This window comes from Physeter macrocephalus, chromosome 8 (assembly GCF_002837175.3).
Source record: "Physeter macrocephalus isolate SW-GA chromosome 8, ASM283717v5, whole genome shotgun sequence".
NCBI classification, from domain to species: Eukaryota; Metazoa; Chordata; class Mammalia; order Artiodactyla; family Physeteridae; genus Physeter; species Physeter macrocephalus.
This window is the reverse complement of record NC_041221.1, coordinates 79481323-79504608: the sequence shown is the minus strand read 5'-3', so window position 1 is coordinate 79504608 and position 23286 is coordinate 79481323. Positions and strand designations below refer to the sequence as shown.

At 46.7% G+C, this 23286-nt stretch overlaps 1 protein-coding gene across 12 annotated transcripts in view; it reads left to right on the top strand.

Moving 5' to 3' along the window:
- LHFPL2 (LHFPL tetraspan subfamily member 2) overlaps positions 1-23286 on the top strand; it is a 183917-nt gene that overhangs the window by 151706 nt on the left and 8925 nt on the right. For all 12 annotated transcript variants that reach the window (XM_028493015.2, XM_028493004.1, XM_028493014.1 and 9 more), the window contains one exon: positions 7890-8536. In XM_028493015.2, the coding sequence (XP_028348816.1) occupies positions 8107-8536 (430 nt within the window). In that variant the 5' untranslated portion in view covers positions 7890-8106. The remainder of the gene's footprint in view (positions 1-7889; positions 8537-23286) is intronic.

The following is a 23286-nucleotide window of genomic DNA, read 5'->3' as shown; positions in this document are numbered from 1 at the left end:
TCTTGATTTTTATGTGTAAGGTCTTGTAAGTTTTTCGTTTTCCACCCTGTGTTACTTTTGTCCATTAAAGCTCTCTGCTTTCTTATTGATCCTGAAAATACTAGTGAGGCTCACGTTAATGGCTTATCTTTTGCCAGAATTCATTATGAATATGAAAAATACCTTCTGTTTAAAATTATGTAAAACAGTAACATTAAAAGGCATCTCTTGAAGCTCAAGTTGTAATTCCGCTTCAGCAAACCCGAAACTTTTGACACCCCACACAGTGCGTACAGGGCATAGGCATGTGGGCCCTGGCTAGCAGTATCTGTGCTGAGTCACACCTTGGTGCCCACCATGGAAGTTGGTTCTTCAGTCTCTCCTGTTGGACAGAAACAGAAAGACATGTAAAGGAAGACTTGCCTCCTGCAGATTTTGAGATGATGACATTTGTAGAAAGAAAAGAAGTTATAAAATGTGTAAGTGGGGGACTTCCCTGGTGGTCCAGTGGTTAAGAATCCACCTTCCAATGCAAGGGACGCGGGTTCGATCCCTGGTTAGGGAAATAAGATCCCACTTGCCGCGGGGCAACTATGTCCGCGCCCCACAACTACTGAGCCCGCGCGCTCTGGAGCCCATGCACCACAACTAGAGAGAAGCCCACAAGCCGCGACTAGAGAAGCCCACGTGCTGCAGCAAAGGATCCCACGTGTCACAATGAAGATCCCACATGACACAAATAAGACCCGACACAGCCAAATAAATAAATCAATAAATCAATAATGTGTAAGTGGGCTTGAGAAATCTTAAAGAATGGATCATTTAGAAAATAGGACCAGACAGGTGGACCTGTGGTCCCTGGTTGCTGATGCCTCAGGACAGAGTATAAAAATGACCCCTCTAGAAATGTGTGCACAGAAAGCAAATTGATTGGATACAGAGGAGTTGGAGTGGGCATCGAGGAAGACACGTGTGACTGGCCAGGAATGGTGAATTAAAAAACAAACGTGACAATGAGCAGTTCCTCAGCGAGTGATCAGACCCAGAAAAAAGAGGCTTGCTGAGGTGTTCTGGAGAGTGGAACCTTCACTTCCTTGGAGGGGCCACCAGGCAGCTGAAACCACCTCTGGGTTCAGTGGGAGAGAGAAGCATCTTGCAGAGGGGAGCCAAGCTGGGGTCAGGTAATAACTGAAATGCCTGAAATTACTTAGGTCTACTTGGTAAGTTCCTTGAGATTCCCTGACATTTGCAGTGGCCAAGGCCACCTGAGCACATAGTGAGTGGCCAGCCCAACTCTGGAGAAGGCGAATTCGAGAGAAATAAAGGCCATGTGGCCAAACGTGCAGTTTCGAGAAGCCCCATTTTGCCATTCGTAGAGTAGAGATTACTGAAAGCAAAAGCTGATTTTTGTTTGTGGTCCAGAAAAACTGCCAGGACCCCGGGAGAGGCAGGGTCGAGGTTCTGTGAACTCTGGCAAGTTGGATTCCACGTCCTGTCAGCCTGACATCTTGGACATACAGATTAGCTTGGACCTTAAAAGAATTTTGCAGAAAAACGACTGCAAGTGTACTTAATTTAGTGAATACTGTGCATGTCCATCCAGATGACAGAACATGACTTGCTCATTAGAGCAGACCTTTCTAAAGTGTGGGGATTTTCGAGCTCTGTTTTAAGTTGCACCTACAAATGTGAAAACTGCAGGAAGGCCCCAGAGCGGGGCTGTCACCCTCCACGGCCCGACTGGCTCTGCTGCGGGAGGGCCGGTGTTAGCAGCACCCTTGGCCTCTGCTTGCTACATACGAGTAGCACCCCTCCCCACTCCAAGTTGTGACAACCGAAAATGTCTCCAGACATTGCCAGGTGTCCCCTGCAAGGGGGGAGGGGCGCAGTCACCCCCGGTTGAGAAGCACAGCTTGAGGGTTTGCCCGTAGAGTCAGGGGTGGGACGGAGCGGAGGGGTTTATCCCTGAGGAAAGGATACTGGCAATGAGCAGGAGTTGTTGAGCACGCTGAGGCTGTAGCCTGAAGAACAGTGTAATTATTAGTGTACTTGGACCCTCCTCTTAAACAGAGTCAAGGTGTCTGCATTTCCACAGTCAGTGTATTTCAGGGAGGGGCCAGGACAAATGAGAGTTTGCAGAACTTCCTTTGGTAGCTGATTTGTTTACAAAGATCGTGGAAGGTGCTGAGCTGCTTACGTCAGCGCTGTCTCTTCGGTTCTAACACGCTTGTGCTCTAAAGAGGAGGTCCCGATGGACGGGGCGCGTGGGGGGGGGGGGCGCACGCCATCCGAGGATTCCCGGGTAACACGTGAGCGGAGGCGTGAGGGGGCGGCTGGTTTCCCTGCAGGGTCGCCCGTGCCTGTGACTTGCGTGGCTCTGCGAGCTGTGCTGGGGACAGCTGGTCTGGCTGTGTCGTGATGCGCTGGGCCACCCCCCTGTCGGCCTTCTCTTCGGCTTCAGCGCGCCCGCCGCCCACGCCCCCTGCCTGCTCCAGCCCCAGGGAACGGCTCTGTGCAAGCGGACCGCACCCGTGTGAGACCTCCTCCCAGCTGACGGACTCTCAGAGTCCAGTGTGTAAAGAAGCTCCTGGGGGCTTGTGAAAAAGGCAGTTTCTGGCAGCACCTCCAGAAAGTTTGGTTCAGTGTGTGGGAACCAGGAACTTAGGCTTTTGGAAACAGGTGGCCCACATCCCCTCTAGGAGCTGGGGGCGTCCAGGGACCGCACTCTTAGAAGTAGCACTCTAGAGGGTCTTTCCAGCTTCTGGAAGGCAAAAGCACATAAATTCTACTTTCCTAATCCTCTTATCCTTCTGGAGACGCTGGGCTGGAGGCCATGGTGAGCCTTTGTGGGACTTGTGCATCTGAGGGAGGTGGTAATAATGAACACGGATATGGGCCAAGAAACTACCCGTGGTGTGGGAGCAAAGTGCATTCTGCTCCGAAGCGTATCGCTTGTTTGGGCCCCATGGGTCAGTGTAGTAAATTTATTATTAATCACAGGAGTTGCTATTTTTTTTTTAGTACTTACTGAACCACAAAGACTAAAGTAAAATCCCTTTGGTGAAGGATTTCTTTAGCTTCCAGGATGGCCTCTCTCAAGACAGGGCATCTTCACTGTGACATCAGAACGTCCACCACCAAGTGCCCCCCGCCCCGCGCCCTGCTTCCTGCCCAGAGCAGACTTCTGCTCATTGCCTCACCAACATTTGGATTGTTTTAGGGCCAGAGAGGACCAGGCAGACTGTTCTCTTTTTGTCTGTGTCTTTCTATATACACACACATACACTTATGCATATGTATGTATGTGTAAAGTTACTGATTCTGAGGTGCAGCCTCAATCATATTCCTCCCAAATGTGGTGCAGTAGGAATTACACAGCGTCACCCACAAAGGATTCTCACCAAAAATGTTTAAGCTGAATCTAAACTAGCCTTTAGATTTAACCTCCAGTTTCTCTACAGTAGAGGATAGAGAACAAGTTTAAATGGCAACATGAGGAACTAGACAAATTGTGGGGTATCCTGTAAGACAACTGGCCTGGTATCTTCAAAAAAGGCAATGTCAGAGGAAAAAATGCAGGTGGCACAGGGGTAGGTTAGGGACGGAAGGACTATTTTTGACTAAAAGAGACTAAAGACATAACGAAATGCAATGCATGAGCCTTGACTGAGTCATGGTTTTAAAAAAACAGCTATAAAAATTGAGGCAGGGTAGGGAAATTTGAGTGTGGACCCAGCTTTTGGATATAACGGAATTATTGTCAGTTTTCTTGGGTGTGTTAATTTTACTGTGGTCACGGAGGAGAATGTCCTCATTTTTAGGAGGTGTATGCAAAAGTATTTAGGGGTGAAGTGTCAAGACATCTGTGACTCATTTTCAAACGGTTCAGAGAAAAGATGTCTGCGTGTGAGTGTGTATGCTATGGATCTGTAGAACAGATATGGCAACATGTTAACCAGTGTTCCGTATGCGGTGTACATTGTCCGTTCTCTTCACCTTATATCTATGCTTGCAAAAAATTTTCTTAATGAAGTTGAAAAACAGAACCAAGGTGAGTAAGGTGGTGGTGGTCTTCAAAACGTGGTTTTCAGGGTCTCCTTCTCGGGCTTTGCTGTTGCTGTGATGGTGGAGAGTGTGGGCATTTGACGCAGCTGTGACTGAAGTGCGCCCGGTCTGCCCCACCTTTCTAGAAGCTGTGACCTTTGTTCCCAGGCTTCTGTACTGTAATCTTCTAGTCAACTGATGCTGGGCGGTTCTGCCTCACTTGCACTCTCTTCCCTTTGCACTGACAGCACGAAGCTGCCAAGGAAAGGACCCCCTTCAGATCCCTTTCAGAGGTGTCAGCTCTGCTCGCACCTCCCCCTTCTTTTAAATATTAGGGCTCTTTGGAGAGCTATGTGTGACGACTCCCATACCAACCATTTGTCACTCCTCCTGGCTCTGTATTCTGACTGTGGTATATTACCCTAGGTTTCTGCAGGAGTCTCATTTGTTTGGGGTTTTTTCCTTATTTCTTGCTAAGAGGCTTTCCTCTTTGGACCTTCGTGATAATCATAGCATCTTTTTCTGAAAGTCAGAGGGCTGTCCATATTATCCATCAGGGATATGGTAGTAAAGCCAGGTGTCCTGGAGGGGATATGTATTTAGTGGTCCACGGAGAGAAGATGTTTACATGGAATGTCAACAAGGGTCTGGTCTTACTACAGGATCTTTGGAGGAATGAGAATCACAGTGAACAGCAGTATGGTGCTAAGGAGCTCTGTGCTGAATCCCTGGGTTAACAGAATCTGTGACAGGGATCTGTTTTCCCATGATGTGGATGTTATCTCAGTACGTGACTTTCCCTGCACATCTGATATGACCAAACTGGGGCATTTTACCAGAGTACAGAGCACTGTAGAAGCCCCTTGCTGCACTTCCAGATTTTCCCGTCCCACCGACCCGAGGGCTTTTCTTGGATCCTGAGGAAAGCCAGTTTTTGTCAGTCAGCCTTGCATATTGTGGCTGTTCCTCTAATAGTAATTAGCAGATTTGCTGGGAAGACCAAAACATCTTATCTCCCTGTTGCAAACAGAAAAATGAAGGCATCGTTCCAGCCACTCTGGTGTGGATGTGAGAATCGGGTATAGTGGAGGGGGGAATTGTTTTAGTACAGATGGACAGGGGACTCTACTTTCTGAATTTAAGCACAGGGGTCCCTAAATAATCCTGCCTGAAATTTGGCATGAACCATTTTTGCTAAGCCTGAATGTGCCATCTTCCCTTCTCCCGAAGTTTCACATCCTTTCTCTTTAGAAGTTGCAACCTAAATTGCATCCCTTGACTCTGAGGTGAGCTTGCTGACCAGAACAGTGTACACTTCGCCATATTCATTAAGATCCAAGTCACCTGAGAGGTTGTAGCAGAGTCTGAGGTTCTGCAAGAGGACAACTATGTAGAGGTTTTCTATTCATATTGAAAAATTGCCATTAAACAGTAGAGGGGCAGGGATTGAGAGCAACTGGGCCCATCAGTAAACTGGCTTTCTAATCAGATGGGAAGATCTTGCAGAGCCTCATTATCTCCTAACAAGCAGACTCTCCACCTGTAGATTGAAAGTGTTTGTAAGCCTGGTGGGTGGGCCCAGCTTGCATGGGGTGGGGCGTCCCCCGGGAGTCATCCTAGCTTGTTTCCTTGTTCTCATTTAGAATGATCACTTTCATTATACACAGCCTCCTCCAAAGCTCTTTTGTGTAACATTTTACTCAAAAGGCATTTCTCTTTGGTAATATTGGGGGGTGGGGGAGGTGAGAATGAGTGAGTGGGAGTAGGTTATACTTCTGGCCTAATGCTAATTTATTTTCTCCAGCTGAGCTTGTCAGCTGTGTTAGGCAGTAGGGAAACAGGAAGTAAGACCAGGACCTCATCCTCAAAGCCCACCAGGGAAGCTTTAGACATGTGTGACCTCATCCATCTCTAAATAGCCTCTGCTTAATCTTTTAACGGCCAAGTTTCTGTTATCCACGGAGCACTTCCGTTGGTTAAACAGTTGTCCGACCAGTGTCATCCATGTTAGGGGAAAAGCTTCTGAGGCAAAGGAGTTGATATTTACTAAGCACCTACTGTGCCAGGCACTGTGCGAGGTGCTTTCACAGGATGTTGCTTATTTCTCACAACAATATTGTGAGGCAGGGTACCCTTTCTTTCTTCACGTGTCCATGAGGAAGCTGAAAGCTAAGGTTCTGAGATGTTAGATGTCAATATGGCCAGTCTGTGGTGGAGCTAGATTTGGAGCCCAGACTTGATGAACACCAAAACCCTTGCGTGCAGCACACCACCTCTCCCTTCCCCCGTGCCACACACACACACACACACACACACACACACAACCATGACAGTTAAGTTCCTCTGTTCCTAGCTTAGCACTAGCGAATTTTGCAAAATAGCATCTTGTATAAGTGCAGTGATGTGAGGATTGTTAAATACACTGTTTTTTTATAAGGTAATCACCTCTAACTAGGACGTTAGCCAGCATGGTGGAGAAGTTTTGACACCCACTCCCTTCTTTCCCCACTTCCCTCCCTCTTCCGTAACTCCCCGCCCAACCATTGCCCACATGCCATGAGGCTCTTTGTAGTTGTTGGGGAGTTGACATGACCTCAGTTAATAAGATCTAATCATTCAGAACAGAGCCATGTGCCCAGATGTCAGATGTGAGCTGTGCGATTCTTCCTGACCTTGGTGGGCTGGGGGGCCGGGGGAGGCGGGCAGTAAATGGGGCTGTGAGGCCCTGCGGCCCATTTCAGGGTTCAGGCCTCCCTGAAGGGGGTTTAAGCTGTTAGAGAGAGCCCTCTGGTAATGAAGCCGTTTGTCCTTGGGAACAGAATGAGTCCTTGTGAGAGGAGAAACAACGCGCACGTTGAGTTTCAGACCTGGGGTGAATCGAAGCTCAGGCAGAGAGGCACATGTGATGAATTGGGACAGTTCAAGGGACGCATTCTTCACAGGCAAGTCTCTGTTGTCAACAAGTCCCCTCAGTGGTAATGATACTTAGTCAATGGTCATTAATGCCTCTGTTTTGAATAATTTCCCCAAGTGAGTTAAGTCATCAGTTCTTCTTGGAGCTTTATTTTTCTTCTTTGCATTTTAACATGTGTAGTTCATTTTGTCTAAAAATCACCCTGTGAGAAATGGATGAAAAATAAGTTTGGGTGGCCAAGTTTTATTATTTGTCATGGCATTGTTTTCCTTTTAAATTCTCATTTACCTCTGAAGCAAATACTCCCTCTTTTGTCTCTGCTAGTAATTGATTCCCAGGAAATAAAGTTGGGTGTTACTACTCTCTACTGTTAAGCAAAAGGTTTGGACGCAAGTTTTTCTAACTTAGCTCATCTAATACCAAAACAGCAGGCAGAGTCCTGTAAACTTCAAAAACAACGCAGGCAGTCCGTTGATATAGTTCGCTGGCAGTCATATCTTGATCTGTCTGGATCCCTGTGCTATTGGACTTTTTCTAATAAGATACAATAGAGCAGAAGCCACGTCCCAAGAGCATGCAGCTGGGGCAGGAGCCCCATGCGCAGCGTGCCCCCGGGAGGGTGCAGGGACTGGCATGGGCCCCTCTGTCGTGCTGCCGAGAGATAAGGGTAACCACAGACGCCTCTGAGAGCGCGGTGACGGAGACCTTGAAACAAAAACACCGGCCGACACCGCCGAGGACGGCTGCGTGTTGGCGGGGGCGCAGGATTCGCCGGGGCAAGGTTCTGTGGGCACGAGGGGCGCCGCCGGGCAGGGCTGCGCAGGGCGTGGGGAGCCGTGCCGCGGGCGCGCACCGGGGTCTGAGCACCGGCCGGAGTGCGGGCGGCCGGGCGGGCAGGCGGCGGGGGCGGGGCCGGCGCCGCTAACCGCTCTCCTCCCCTCTCTCCCCGTAGGTGAGGCTTGCGGCCGCGCGGAGCTGCGACATGGCAGCATGACAGCCCCGGAGAGCGCTGCCCCACGACGCCGCCGGGACGAGGGAGCCCCCGAGCAGCGGCCACTGCCGGCCCGGAGCGCCTGAGCCTCCTTCCCGCGCCTTCCCCCACCGCCCGCCGGGCTCGCCTGTACAGTTCACCCCGTGGCCTCCCGACTCCTGACGCCTCGAACATCAATATGTGTCATGTCATTGTCACCTGTCGCTCGATGCTCTGGACCCTCCTGAGTATTGTGGTGGCGTTTGCCGAGCTCATTGCCTTCATGAGCGCAGACTGGCTGGTTGGAAAAGCCAAGCCCCGCGGCAGCGCCGAGCCGGGCGAGCAGGGCGGAGGCTCCCCGGAGCCCCACCACCCCACGCTGGGCATCTACGCCCGCTGCATCCGGAACCCCGGCGTGCAGCACTTCCAGCGGGAGACGCTGTGCGGGCCCTACGCCGAGACCTTCGGAGAGATTGCCAGCGGCTTCTGGCAGGCCACCGCTATTTTCTTAGCCGTGGGCATCTTCATTCTCTGCATGGTGGCCCTGGTGTCTGTCTTCACCATGTGTGTGCAGAGCATCATGAAGAAAAGTATTTTCAACGTCTGCGGGCTGCTGCAAGGAATTGCAGGTAAGCGTGCGCGGAGGGCGAGGGGCCCTGAGAGCCATGTGTATGCTCGTGCGTGTGTGCAGCACCCTCACTGCTCGTTCATTTGCTGCCACACTTGAGGAGGACGGTCTTCTGTCCGGTTCCAGGCAGCAGGCGCGCGCCGCCCTCATCGCTCCCTTTCCCTGTGTCACTCCCCTGAAGTGAAGGAAGTGTCTGTTCTCTGCTCTCACCTGCTCCTCTTCCTTGCTTATTTCCTCGGGTTCTAAGTTGCTGGGTTTTGTTTGAGTAACTACTCCTACTTTTTGCTTTTCCCATTAAATTAACAGCATGCTTTCCGCGTCGTGCGTCCAGGGAGGAACTGTGGTGTGTGAGGCCCCCCTGCAGCGGGCCCTGCGTGCTGGGATGAGCGTGAGCGTGGGGCGTTCCCTCACCGGCACTGAGCCTGGTGCTGCCACCCACTCTCGGCCCATCCCCGGCCCCAGGTGATTTCAGCTCTCGCAGGCGAAGAAGCTGGCTGGAAGGGAATTAGTATCAGCTGCTCTGTGTTTAAATTGTCTCCTGGAGACAGTTGTCAGAATGTTCTGTGCACTCAGATCAGGAATTACAAACAAACTCTTCCACTTTCTGGGAGTTTCTCACTAATGAGCTTGTTAGAAATCAGTGGAAAGAAGAGTATGAGCACTTTACAGGGATCCCAGAGGGGAGGCCGTGAGCGCCAAGAAAACTTCCATGGCCACCCGCATTTTCATAGGCTGTCCCATGTGGCGTTGAAAAGTGGATCTGGAACCAAGAGGGTATCAGTCTGTCCACGCTCAAGGGACTTGTTCTGAGCAGCAGAAACACACACAGACACACACACACGCGCAGAAACACACACATACACGCAGAAACACACACACACACACACACATCGGAGTTTGAAGCATCCACAGGAAGCAGAGGAATAGACTCTTGCTTTGATTCTCAGGAAAAAAATTCACTTTTTAAACAACCACAACCAAGGTATTTATTAATCTGAACTCTAACAGGAGAAACAGCAATCCACTTACAACCCTCATTGAAGGGCACATCCTGTAGCTGCGTTCACGGGGCTGCTGACAATGAAGATAAGCACTGAGCCTGGCATCCAGGCCTGTAAAGAGGCAGACCTCGAATGAATTAGCTCTTGCCTGCCTTATAGCAAACTCTTGAGCTCAGCAGGGCTGGCTTCCAAACAAACAGGTCAAACAGCAGTTTTTTTCCCAAACAGCTGATAAGATGATGTTTTCTGTTTCTCGAACCTTAGGGGGCCCCATGTGTGTATGTGGGGGAGAGGGTAATGGGCCCAGAGAAATGACAGAGGACCTGCTTCACAGTCATGCTCTGTTTCAATGGGGGATATACTCGTGACAGATCTCAGGACCCCTCATGTCTTTATCTGCCAGGATCAGCCGTACCATGAGAGACCCAGGCACTATAGGCACTCACGGAATTTGGGAGGCCAGGATTCTGATTTTCAGCTTTGCTACTAACTTGCAGTTTCACTTGAGATAAATACACCAATTCTGTGGATCTTGGCATTCCTCTTCTGAAAAATAGGGAGATTGGAAAATATGATCCTATCTTAGATTTTTGATTCTGTGAAGCTCATCGTCCCCCTTGTGATTCACTTCTCAAATCTGCAGTTCATCCCCTACGCTTGGATTTTCACTTCCCAGAAATGTTCATTAAGGTAGGTTTCCACACTGGTTCATCTTTTTCTTGTCAGAGAAATGCCTCTACTTTATCCCCCCAGGTACACAGTGCCTCGGGGGGCATGTGTATCTTACAGCTTGCTGAGGAGTGGTACCAAAGTGTTACTAAAGCTTTTGAAAAGTCAAAATAAACATGTAGATGAAGGGAAGCCAGTTTACAAAAATAATTAATCCTGTTGAAGAGTCCTGGTTGACCAGAGAGGCGTATTTCTGCTCAGTTTGCCCTGACTATATTTTATTTGCTTATCTTCGATGACTTCATGCCTTTATTATGAGTTTTGTCAGTACGCTGGTATGCAGATGAGACTCCTGGTTTGTCATCCCTAGGAATACTTTTCATCTTGAGAAACTTAGTGCTTTCCAGCAAAGGAATGGCCATTTACAGTAGGGTGGGACATCTTGGGCCATACCACCACAATCGGTCTTTTGCAATCAATTTGCAGAAAATTATAGATGTCTTTCAGTCTCAAAGACTGTTCACATGCAGTTTTTAATAAGGTGTTATTCCAGTGAATTTAGTCTCTAAGAATGTGGATTAGTCCAACAAGTCTTTTGGTGCTCTTGTTTGCTATTTCACATAAATGGCTAGAGTGTTCATTTTGGCACAAAGATGAGTACATATTTTAGGTATTATTCATACACTCCAGTGAGTTATTCTTGACTTTTCTCTTTCTCTCTGCCTCAGGCCTCTAGGAAGAAGGGCTGGGAGAAGGGAACAGTAGCACACCCAAGATGCTGGGCTGTTGGTCCTCTGTCTCCCCAACGTCTTGATTTTTCTAAAAGAAATTTTTCTCCTCATCCCCTTTCACTTACGTTCCTCATGCATACATATGGCATCTCAAAACGTCTGAAATTGCTAAAAGTTGGCCAGAGGCAGCGATTCCTGTACAGTCAGATTCTGCCTCTCTAGGGGGCCACTGATCTAAGGCTAAGAACTGTAATACAGGAAAGTGGATTCTCTTCACCTCCCAGCCCAGCAGCACCCCTCTGAGAAGAAATCATGGGAAGGATGGACTGAACGCTGGTCATCTGGCTCCCTCATTTTGGGGAGGGGAGGAGGGGCACATCTTTGAGGGGTGCTTAGTGGGCTCTTTCTCCAATAGTAGAGGTCTCCACCAGGTAGTTCAAGCCAGCATCAGTGGCAGCCGTGGCCCTTGAATCTGTGGCTTAAGAGTTGCCCCCTGGGTGTCTGAAGCAGCTGACTTGCTTTCTGTTCTCTTGGCCGGTCTCTAAGAGCATCAGGTCAGCCCCAGCCTCAGCCAAGGACTTGCTGCAGCTGTGAGCATCAGTCTCTGCTCTCCCCACAACCCTTCTCTCAACTCTGGATCCGCCTGACATTGAAACAAATGGTGAGAAAGGAAACTTGCCAAAGCAAGGAAAGGATCCTTCAGAAAGATACTCAGACTGTTCGTTCTTACAACTCACATCGGCAAAAATGACATTTTTGTAAAATGTAACTGGGTGACAAATTACAGGCTATCTAGTATGGCTTTACTATGCCTAATCTTTTTTTTTTTTTTTTAACATCTTTATTGGAGTATAACTGTTTTACAATAGTGTGTTAGTTTCTCCTTTACAACAAAGTGAATCAGTTATACATATACATATGTCCCCATATCTCTTCCCTCTTGCGTCTCCCTCCCTCCCACCCCTCTCCCTCTCATGGTCACAAAGCACAGAGGTGATCTCCCTGTGCTATGCGTACTATGCCTAATCTTAAAGGCCACAGGCTCACATAGCTGTCACTGTCCATAGTATAACAAAAACCATCAAAATCTTAGTATTTTGATTTTAGAAGTCGGGTATAAAAGAATCTGCTACCTCAGTGGAAATCTCAAAATTTGGGTTACTTAAAAAAAAAAAATGAAAATACAACTATTGACTATTAAGCTAATTCAGATAGCAGGATTCGCCTTCAAGGCCTTACCTAATGGTGGGCACGCAGCTGACACTTCTGAAATGCTCATGTACAAATGCCCTGGCTGTTCAGTAGGCGCACTCAGCAGCAATTAGAGCTCAAACCTCATCTGGCCCTGGATCAGCCCTGACCTCACCTTCAAGTGTCTGTGAAATGTTAACCAGGCTGCCTCATCTCTAAGCCTGTTTTCTTACTTGGAAAATGGGTATAATAGTAGTGCATACCTCAGGGTTGTTTTGAGGATTAAATTAGATAATATATGAGAAAGGCTTTTAAGCACACATAATAAATAGTAAGTGGTAGTAGCTATATGATGATGATTAAAGTATTTATGCTTTCTTGGCAGGTTTTAGTACATTCTTTTGTGTTTCCTACAATTGCTGCATTCTAAGGAATAGGGTCTTTAGAACTGACCTTGTTCTGTCTAAACCAAATGTTAACTACATTGTAAAGTGCCATTCCTGGCCCCTTAATAGCCTGCCTTTGTTGGGACTGAAGAGCACAGAGCAGTCCTTTGGCTTCTATGGGCCTCTGGGTGTCCTCAGGCACTTTTTTAAAAGCTGAATTGACAGGAAAACAAAGAGCTTCTTCCTCTCACTCCTCTTCCCCTGACTCCTACATTCTCCATCCTTTCCTTTCTGGAGGCAGCTTCTAGCAGTTGCGTCCTGATTGCAGGTGGCTTCTCAGGCTCCCCTTGCAGAATAAATCACAGGCTGATTGGTCTTCACTGGGTGAGGACTCGTCCGGGACTTGGTAGAGCCAGAAACACACGTCAGTTCATAGCCCTCTGGGATTCATTACAAAAGCTGGGGAATCAGCCAGCAGGGTCGTTTTCGCCAGCTGCCTTCCTTAGGCTGTGACCTGGATGTGGTCCACAGTGAAAGCGTAGAATGCAAAGATCCAGGTTTTCCATGACAGCATCAAGCAGTCTGGGTTTGGAAATGCATGTAGGGCCCTCTTAGAAGTCCGTGGAATCCCCAGTGACTCAGGTCTGGGACGGGGCCATGGCAGTGAGCTCAGGAGTTGACTCACTGCTGCTGGCCCGGGCTGTTCCCCTGGGGTTGCCACGAGGCTTGGACTAGCGTGTGAGCTTCTGGCCTGGCTGCCTGCTGTCCTCCAGTCCTGCCTCGCCAGCTCTGTGCTGCTTCGTGTCTGGTTGGCTCTCACGCTGTCTAGTCCCTGTAGCCCTCTGTCTGTCTACAGCGCGTTCAGCCCAGCAGGTTGGCCTCAGCGAGCTGCCCCACCAGTCTGACTGGATAGATCACTGTGGCGCCATCCATGCTCACTAGCATTGCTCCCTGCAGCGGGGGCTCAGGGCCTGCTGTGCAGACTCAGTTTTCTTGGAAGTGAGCAATGATTGAGGGTGAAGGAGAACAATATGAGAAAAAGAAAGGGAAAGGAATAAAAGAAGGATCTTAGAAGACAAGCGGAGGGTTTTGTCTCTGCTGCGTGTAGAATTGCTTTGTCCTAGTCCGGCACGCGTGGGGAAGTCGGAGTGGGCATGTGAGATACACCATGACTGCTGTCTGGGTCTTGGCATTCTCATTGCTGTTTTTCAGAGAGTGAAAGATAACCAGGACTCAGCCTGGTCGCAGCATCCGTTTTGACTTATCCCATGCCCTACCTGTTCACGCCCAGTGACCACGTTGGTCACTGGAGAGGAGAGAAGTAAGAACAGGACTTGGGAAACGTGGGGAGACAGGAAGAGATTTCTGACTCTTGCAGAGACCTGGCCCCATTTTACACCTGAAAAATTCACCTTGCTTTCTCTGAGAAGGTAGTGTGACCTTGGTTGCCCGACTTCAAAATACCCTCAAAGAAAAGACATGAGGGAAGTAGAGGGAACATCCCCTACTTCTCCTTAGAATGAGGCACCGGAAGCTTCTGGCTGTCTAAAGGAGGCTCTGGATTTCTGGCTCTCCAGACAGATAACGCCTCCAGTCAGATGTAACCGTTCTATGTCTGAGTCAATTTAAGAGTACCCCTCACGATGACGCATTTACTCATTTATCAACCTTGTGGAAAACTAAAGAATGCCAAAATGTTATAAGGCAGACCAGAATTAAATTTCAATCCAAGGAGCTTTTATTGGATGCCCGATAAATACAAAGACCTATAGACTCAGGTCTACAATTTCTTGAGTTTCTGCTCCAAAACCATATTAGAGAGTCATTGCTTTAGAAGCTGTACCCTAGAAAAGCAAAAACAAAACAAAGCATCATCATATATAAAGGGAGCAAAAGAATTCAACTGTATCATTAGAGGAAAAACAAAACTACTGCCTAAGAGCAAGTGGACCAAGCAGGCATTAATTTGAGTAAATCTAGGGACTGGAATCTCTTTTTAAAGAATCAGTTGGAAAATCTAGACGAAAATTGCAAACTCTCTTAAAATTCAGATAGAATATGCAATTGATATGCAAATAAAGTACTTTGCTATGGTAACCACTTAATTGTGGACAAATAATCTCAGAGCCCTGGATTATCTATGTTCCAATTCCAGTAACAAATCATCACGTTAAGTATGGCTCTGGATATTTATACAAGTGGTTCAGGCACTCTGTTTTAAGAACTTAATGCAACAGTGGTGTTCTTCTAAGCTCTGACATCACTTCAGAAGTAATCTGTGCACTCTTATGTGCCCAGGCACGGTTAGCCATAGTTATGAGTTCAGTTGTTGTATAGAGGCTTCCCAGTAGCTTTATTAATTGGCCCTCAATCTCTTTTATTAAAAGATAGCCCCCAGTACAGATGAAACCTAAAATACACATATTGAGAAATTGAAGCCAATATTAAAAACTTCAAACCAAAATACTCAGTGGCTATGTGTTCAGAGTTGAGAGGCCAGCCTCAGGGCCCTAGTGTTGAAAAGATGGCACCTGCTTTGTTGCAGGAACTATTTAACGTTATCTGGGCCCCAAAACTTCAGCAGGCAAGAAATTTACTTACTGTTGTGAAAATTTCAGAGCTCAGTAACTAAATTTTTTAATTGTCTTTTATTCTGCTATGCACTGCATTTGATTTTTTTGGGGGGCACCTTACTTTGAATTTTAAGTGTATTTTGGTTAGAGTCAAACAGGAGCTCTTTCTAATCCTACATGTTGGATAAATAATTTATCAAGAAATAGTTTATAAAGTTCTTCCAGTTGCATAGAAACAGTTTAGGAAACACCTCACTTGGAATGCAAAGTAAAATTTTATCACTAACTCATGGGAAGGAATAATCTGACTAAATTAGTTTGTTGGGATGCATTTTAACAGGTAAGAGTTAAAGTTTTAGAAACTGCCAGTGAAGTAATTTGCATATAAACATGAATCATTGCTGAGAAAGGTTTAGGGAGGCTTCAGCGTGGGAGAAACTGCATCTTTCTTGTGGATTGTTTCTCCACATATTCTAGGGGCATCCGACAATTCTTAATTGATGGTCATTAATTTTGAGTAATTGTAACAGAAACTTCCTCTGGGGGGCTTGGCTGTAAGGTCTTTTTATGACAACTATGCTCTGATTGTCTTCCAAAGAATTCTCTTTATTGCTTTGTCATCCGTTCTCCACCCACCACCCTGGAAGAGTATTTTTCTTGCCAATTATAATTCCACGGAAGTGTTTTTAATAGAAAACAAGTACCCTACTAGACTCCTCCAGGGAGACGGTATAAGCATTAATACAAGCTTTAAGTAAAAAATTACTGACACTGATCCTTCACTTTTCTTCTCCTTCCCCTCAGAAAATCTTGTTGGTTAAAAACCTCTAATGTTATTGATCATGTACTAAAATGACATGTAGATATAATCTGCTCTGCAAAGACACTGGTTATCAGCTGAAAACCCTTTTCATTACCAGTGACCTCCCATTTCTGATCTGGCCTTCAGAGTTTTTAAATGTCAGTTGGGCCCAGTCTAGCTTGTCCATAAATCCTTGAAACTTTAAAATGAGGTGCAGTGAAAACTCTTTACCTTTTCATTTATACAGTAAACACACAGGCTTCTTAGAAAGATGTCCCGCATCCTAACACACACACCCCAGCGGCCTCTCACTGCCTTTGAACAAGGGCGGGTCCACTCTGCTAAGGTTTGTTGACTGAAAAAAAAAAAGCACAACGTGAAGGTTGTAAGTTAAGTTTTATTGGGGGCAAAATGAGGACTATAGCCCAGGAGACAGCGTCTCAGATAGCTCTGAGGAACTGCTCGAAGAGGTGCGGGGAGGAAGGTCAGTATATATGTGATTTTGATGAAGGGGGTACATGCAGTCAGGCACACATTTTTTGCAGAAGGTTGCTGCTAGTCTGGTGAAGGTTACTGCTAGTCACGAGGAGAAAATGCCTCTGTTATTGATTTTAGTACTTTTCTAGATAAGAGAAGATGCAAGAATTTGGGCTCATAAAATCTTCTCCTGCAAATATCTATCTGAAGGCCTGTTCTGCCAGTTTTTCCCAGAACACAGAGTGCCTCATTCCTGATCTCCACCCTGAACTCCTTTCAGGGGGTGTTGAAGGTCAGCGGCTGCAGTGGCTAGTGACTTAATCCTTGTAGAGGCAGATGGCAAGCGCCAGTTTTTAGTTTCCACCAGTCCTCAGGGAAAACGAGAAAAATAAGGACAATGTTGTAAGATTTCATAGTGCTAAATGTGTTCAATTTAAAGAACTGTCCTTTATTCTTAGATTACATCCTTTACTCTTTTTGTGTTAAAATACCCTTTTTTATGAAATGATAATGAGAGGAGATAACGGTTGTTTTTAGTGTCCTTATATTAGCGAAAGAAAAAATATTGACCTCCCAGTAATGTTTCTAGAGATTTTGCTAGTGTCTGAAGTCCAGAAGCTTGGGAACCACTGTTCTAGAATATGAGCAAGGGTGTGGATTGTGACTTTTTCACAGCTCTCTAATGTTCGGAATGGGGCCCGCTACATACACACTAGGCGCTCAGTAAATGTTGTTCCCGGACAGAAACATAGTCTGTTCTGTGCTCACTAATCCGTGCTAGAAACTGTGAGTTTCTAGGCATTTGGAAAGAGTAAAGGATGTAGTAAATGCTGCCAAGTCTCAATCCTAGCATGTACTCTGCCCTCCTAGACAGAGCATAAATAAATGAGTCATCATCCAAAGAACCAATAAGCATCATTTCAGAACTGGCAGTCAGTAAAACCAAATTCTGTTTGGGCTTTATAGAATAAACCTTCAATGAAAATTTGAAAAGCCTTAGTGGGCAAAGTGATTTCAAAAGTAGAGATTAACCAAAGGTGGCAGTTCTTGGGCAGAACTCCTTGATTCATGGTATAACTAATACTTTGTTATATTACTCTTATTTATAAATACTGTTCGAATACCCCTGACTCTGATGGCTAACTGGCATTTTGGTACTGAGGGTAGTGTCTTGGCATCTGGAGAAGTCAAGCAGGCTGGAATAGCATTGTTAATTTAGCTTTGGGGCTTGGGAGGCAAGGACCAGAACTCTTCTTGGGTAGAAGAGGCCGGGGGGGCCCCATCCTGGTGTCTGTAGTTGTCATAAGCAAGATTTCATGAGAGCCTGATGCCTTAGATTGAGAGCAGCATCCCCTGAATGTAGACATTGAGACAAGCAGATCTCTTGTTAGCACAGGATTAACTAAAACCTACTGCGTACAGGTAATGGTGAATGGTGCAAGGGTTCAGGATTAGGAGGAGGTCAAGGCAAGGATCCTCAGCTCTGTTCTGTGAATTAAGAAAGGCTTCTTGGAGGAAGCGGGATGGTTAAACCATGGCCCCGGCTGCTGGAAGAGGGATATAATTTGGGGGCTGTCTGAGAATGCTCTCGGTGCTTGATTTTGTCTAATCAGCTACAGATGTCTCTCCTGGAAAGTTCATAGGATTTGGTTTTTTTGTGGACCATTTTGTGGACGGCATTAGTATTCTAGGTAGATGTGCAGTTTCAGATGGTTTCCAAGTGCACAGAATCTCAAAGACTAAAATGTAAACAGATTATACGGCTTACATTTTCTCCCTCTGGTCTGATGGGTTTTGTGCTTTATTTCCAGTTTTCTGCTCACACAGATTCTTCAGGAGAGGACGTCATAACGAACATTATGTTGGTTTGACCCGTTCATAGGTTTTCTTTCTAGAAGTTTTTTTTGGCCAATGGCAGCCATTCCAAGGTGACATCTATATTGCAGTAAAGGAGGCTGATGACACTCAGATTGTAATGCAAGAGAAGGGGTGGATGGAAATTCTTTATCTTGTTGTTGTCTTGTTGTAGGAGTTAGCAAATCAACCTGCCTGAGAATAGGTGAGCCTTTATTTTTGTGCAGCCTTCCTCTCCCCGTCATCCCCTTACAGCATTCCTGTGTTTTTTTCCACTTGAGAGCTGTTCATCGTCATCTGCTCTCTAACGTCTCGTAGATATATGCAAGCCAGCTTTTGAGGATACAGCAATCTCCCCTCTTCAGCTGCACAGATGCTTTGTTTTGGAAGCTAGTCTTTGGTGTGCAGTAAAGCAGCAGCCTGGATTTGAGTCCCAGCTCCACCATTGATTAGCTGTGTAACCTTACTTAAGCCCTCTGTGCCTCGGTTTCCTCATCTGTCAAATGATGACATTAATAGTACCAACCTCATAAGATCCTCTCACGGAGAGAACTCTCATTTGAGTTATATTTAAAGTGCTTAGCCGGTGCCTGGCACATTGTAGTGCTTAGCACTTAACCGCTGCCGTTGTTACTATAACAATTATCATTAGGATCATTAAAAGGTTCTAATCACCTGTATATACTTCCAGCTTTAAAGTATTCGTTGTGAACGTGTAAAATTGGGGGAGGGTGTTTATAGCTTAAACTGCATGTCATCTTTGCTTGGAATCTACCATTTTTACCATAGAAGATCTTTCCAAAAGGTTCTTCCAAAAATGAGAAGATTAGAAAGGAAATGGGAATCAGAAATGACATGTGAAGTTGGTCAACAACACAGTATGTGTAGAGGACTGTGTTGGATTTGGGATGGAGATGGAGGTAGAAGCGAAGGAATAGAACACACTCCTTACTGCTGTCCGGTTTATAATCCAGTGGGAGTTCATCTGAGCCAAATATACATACTTTGAGGCATCTAAGAGACCTTGGAGCCAGTGCTGTTCTGTTATGGGACAAATGCATAGTATGTCACAGTAAGATTCCTAGTTTTTACTATCATTGTTCTGGATAATTTTCCAGATAGTTGGTTAACCATTTACTTGTAATTTTTTATTTAAACTTTTTACCCATGAAATTCTGAGTTGCCTGTCTTCTTAAAACAGAGTGTAGGGGACCTAGTTCAGCCTTGCCTTGGTGAGTGAGAATGATCACTACAGGCTGTCTCCAAAGTCCCTGCACAGGAGGAGTATACAGGTTCATACTGTGATCTTTGGAGAGAGAATAGCTTGATGGCAAATTCGTTGGTCTGACATGGTGCCTTCCTCAAAGCACAGTCTTAATAATACCTGACAGTTTGCCTTAGGGTATTGTGAAAGAGAAAAGGTCCCCACCTAACAACAGTTGATGACTTTCAAATAGCCATTGGGGACTGCCAAAATGACTTCCAGCTGTCAGCATGGAAGATGACTTGGGAAAAAATAAAAATGTAGACAGAAAAGAGAGGTAAAGATACAGATAAATGTTAACTAGCAGGTCTAGGGTTGTTGTGTATCACTCTGTACATCAGTTGTTGTACCACACGATGGTCCCAGACTTAGAGTTAAATAACTAAACGTATTATTCCTCTTGGAAGCAGAGAATCACCTCCTCTCCCTCCCCTGACCCCGCCCCCCCCCCGCCCCCGTCACTCCACCTGCGGTTGATCTATGACGCTGTGCTCAGGGCTGCTGATGGAAGTGGGTATTTTCCGGGGCCGTCAGCAGTTCTACATTCCTGCCTTCAGTGCCGGCACTCTCTGTTAGTCTCTCCATTCTCCAGGCTCATGCTGCTTTTAGACACCGCCCTTACCACTTCTGCAAACTGCCATGGTCCACCTCCCTCCTCATTCCCCCTGGGGTACCCTTCCGCCACCTGCCATTTTCCTGAACTTCTCCAGGTTTATCCCTGCGCTGTGCCTCCCTTCCCAGCTGGTGTCCGGGGCAGTTCCCAGTCAGCTGCAGCATGTCTTTATAGATGTCGTTACCGCAGCCAAGCATAGTTGGAAACAATTTCAGAGTTTTGAGGCTAAAATGATCTCTAGATTACTGAAAACTTATTACATTTAATTGACTTACTGCTTTTTTCTATGTCATCTCACAACAAAGATCTATTTTCTGTGGCCAGAAAGGAGATATTCAGTGCTTGCAGTCAAGTAGAAGGCCAGTCCCATGGTTTGGTCCCTTTGTGTGTTTCATTAGTAAGTGTGGCTGGTGTGCTGTTAGCCAAAACTGCCAACCCCTGGGATTCACCGTTATCGAATGTAGCTTTTCCTCCAACCATTTAAAAAACTTGGCAAGAACTTAAAATGGCTTCATTTTAAAATGTAACCATCCACATCATAGCACTCTATCTTTTCATTCACCCAACAAATATTTACTGAACACCTATTACACGTCAGACATTGTTCTAGGCAACTGGGATACATAAAGAAAAAACTGCACGAAGTTCTCTATCCTCATGGGGTTTACATTCAAGCTGGTGGAGACACAATACGTTAAAAAGTGATGGGTGCTATGGAAGGAAAAAACAAAAGGAGTAGCCAGGGTGAGAGAGGTTGGGTATGCTGGGGTGATAAGGGGGGAAGTTGCAATGTTAAATAGGGTCGTCAGGGCAGGATTCAGTGAGGAGAGATTCAACCAGAGACTTTAAGGAGATACAGGAGCTAGCCATATGGGCAGTCAGGAGGAAGCGCTCTCCCGGCCAAGGGAGCAGCTGGAATGAAGGCCAGTAGGCTTTGCCGCAGAGGGATGTGGGCCCTAAGAGAGGAGTCAGGGAGGATTCTAAGGGTTTTGACCTGAGCAGGTCTAAGAATTGGACTCCCATTTGCTGAAATGAGGTCCACAGGGCAAAGGCCAGGTTTTGAAGTGGGGAGTAGGAAACAAGAGTTAGGTTTGGACATAGTTTTCAAGTACCTTGTTAGATATCCAAGTGGAGGTCAAGTAGGCAGTTGGATATGCAAATCTGGAGTTAAAGGTGGAGATCAAAATTCAGGAGATGCCAGCCTAGAGGCAGTATTTAAAACTGTGGGACCGAGTGTGATCAATAAGGGGAATGTGGAGAAGAGGACAAAGGATTGGGCCCTGGGCCCTCCAGTGTTCAGAGATTGGAAAGGTGAGGAAGAACAGCCAAGGATACCGAGAAGGGACAGCCAACATGGCTTCCCATCTGGAGGCAGGACACTGGCAGATGATATGCAAGGAGCACTGCCCTCTCTCCTCAGTTTTCCTTTACTACAGTATTGTCAGTACTTTCTGAACTTGCTGATTGAAGCTCTCACCCCCAGTAAGCCTGGAATGCTCTCTGAGCTGTGTCCCAGAATAGGGATGGGATGCAGGAAGCCAGTCACTCTCCCGTCTGATTTGCCTTGCTTCTTGTTAAGAGAGATGGCCGCCTGGGCAAGAGGCTGAGGGGCAGGGGGTGTGGTGACAGGGACAGCCTCCTGGCACAGCTGAGCTGAGCACCGCAGAGACTGGAGCTCAGTCTGAGTCACAGGGTAGACCTGATAGGGATAAACACCACCAGGTGAATTCCAGCCCCCCTGCCCCGTCGAGCTATGTTGAATGGGAAATGGATGTTTGATAGTTAGATGGTTTCCTGCTGGGTTCCTAAATGAGTCAGTGGCTGTTTCAAAGCCAGAAATAAGTTGAACTCTTGACCTCTGTTACCCAAGGTTAACTGTGTGACATACCCATCAGAGGTTGATGGTAAATCCTAAAGATAAAATTGTGATGTAAATCAAGAAGGATAAAGCTTTTCTGCCCTCAGTGTCCTGCTAGGGCATTGCTGTATCCTCTGGGCCGAGAATAATGCCTGCCACTTAGTAGGTAACTCAGTAAATTGAGTTGACTATACAAAAATAACATATGATAAAGAGCTGAAGAGGGATGTGCACAGGGCAGTGGGAACGAAGAGAATAACATTCTGGCAGGAAGTGGTGACAAATGTCACACAGAGGTGACATTTGGGCTGGGATGGGGGGGTATTTCCAGGTGGATGAGTGCCCAAGGGGTCAGCATGAGTGAGACCCCTGGTTCAGGGAGTGGGCACTCCTCAGTTAGACCTAGTTGGAGCCCCAATGTATCAAATGATGCTAAGCCTGCTATCCGCTGTCTGCTGTGAGCTCGCTCTCCAGAGATGTTAGGATGTTTCAGAGCTTCAGAATGAGCCTGTTATGACCTAGCGGAGGCTCAGTGTGCGTCCCTCACTGGGGGCTTCTCCACAGGCTGCTGGCAGCAGTAACCGACGGCCGTCTTTTCTTCCCGTCCTTAGAAAATTTCCTTTGCAAACTGAGGTCTAGTCAGTCTTTACTATTTAGTCTGGAAGCCTGTCTGAAGAGGAGGCAGGAGTATGATGTCCAAAGACTCCCTTGTTCTTCAGTACAACAGGGGCCAGCCTCTAGTTCTCACATGTCAGGCCAGGAAAAAGGGCCTCCTTCTGTACAGACGGTGGGTGACCCACGAAAGGCAAGAAACCTGGAGTCCGTTCCCTTGGCCAGCAGGTAGTGAAAGTGTGGGGTGATTGGGTGACAGACTGGCAGGGAGGGAGTCGGGGCCGACACAGCCAGGGAGAGCCTGTGAAGTAGCCACGGAGCCTTCCGCACTCTTCCTTCACGGGCTGAAGAGCAGTGGTTCAGACTTGGCTTCCCCGTTCCTAGCGTCCCAGACGCTTAAAGCTGGAGGTGGTCACCTTCACACAAGTAAAATACTATTTATTGTATTCAGCAACTCCTAGTCTTTCCAAAATCGGGGGCTTGGCAAGATTATGGAGGTTGTTTCCCCCACCTAAGGGATTTGATTAAAACTTATATTTGATAACATACTATTTGATTTCAAGGCAGTAGCAAGAAAATTACCTAAGATATATAATTTTGTGGCTGGTCTAACCACAGTCAGTGCTGACTGGTGATCAGGAAGACTGTGACTTTACTTTTCCCAGGGTGTTTCATTCATTTTATTTTTTAGCACCGTCTTTTTTTTTTTTTTTTTTTTTT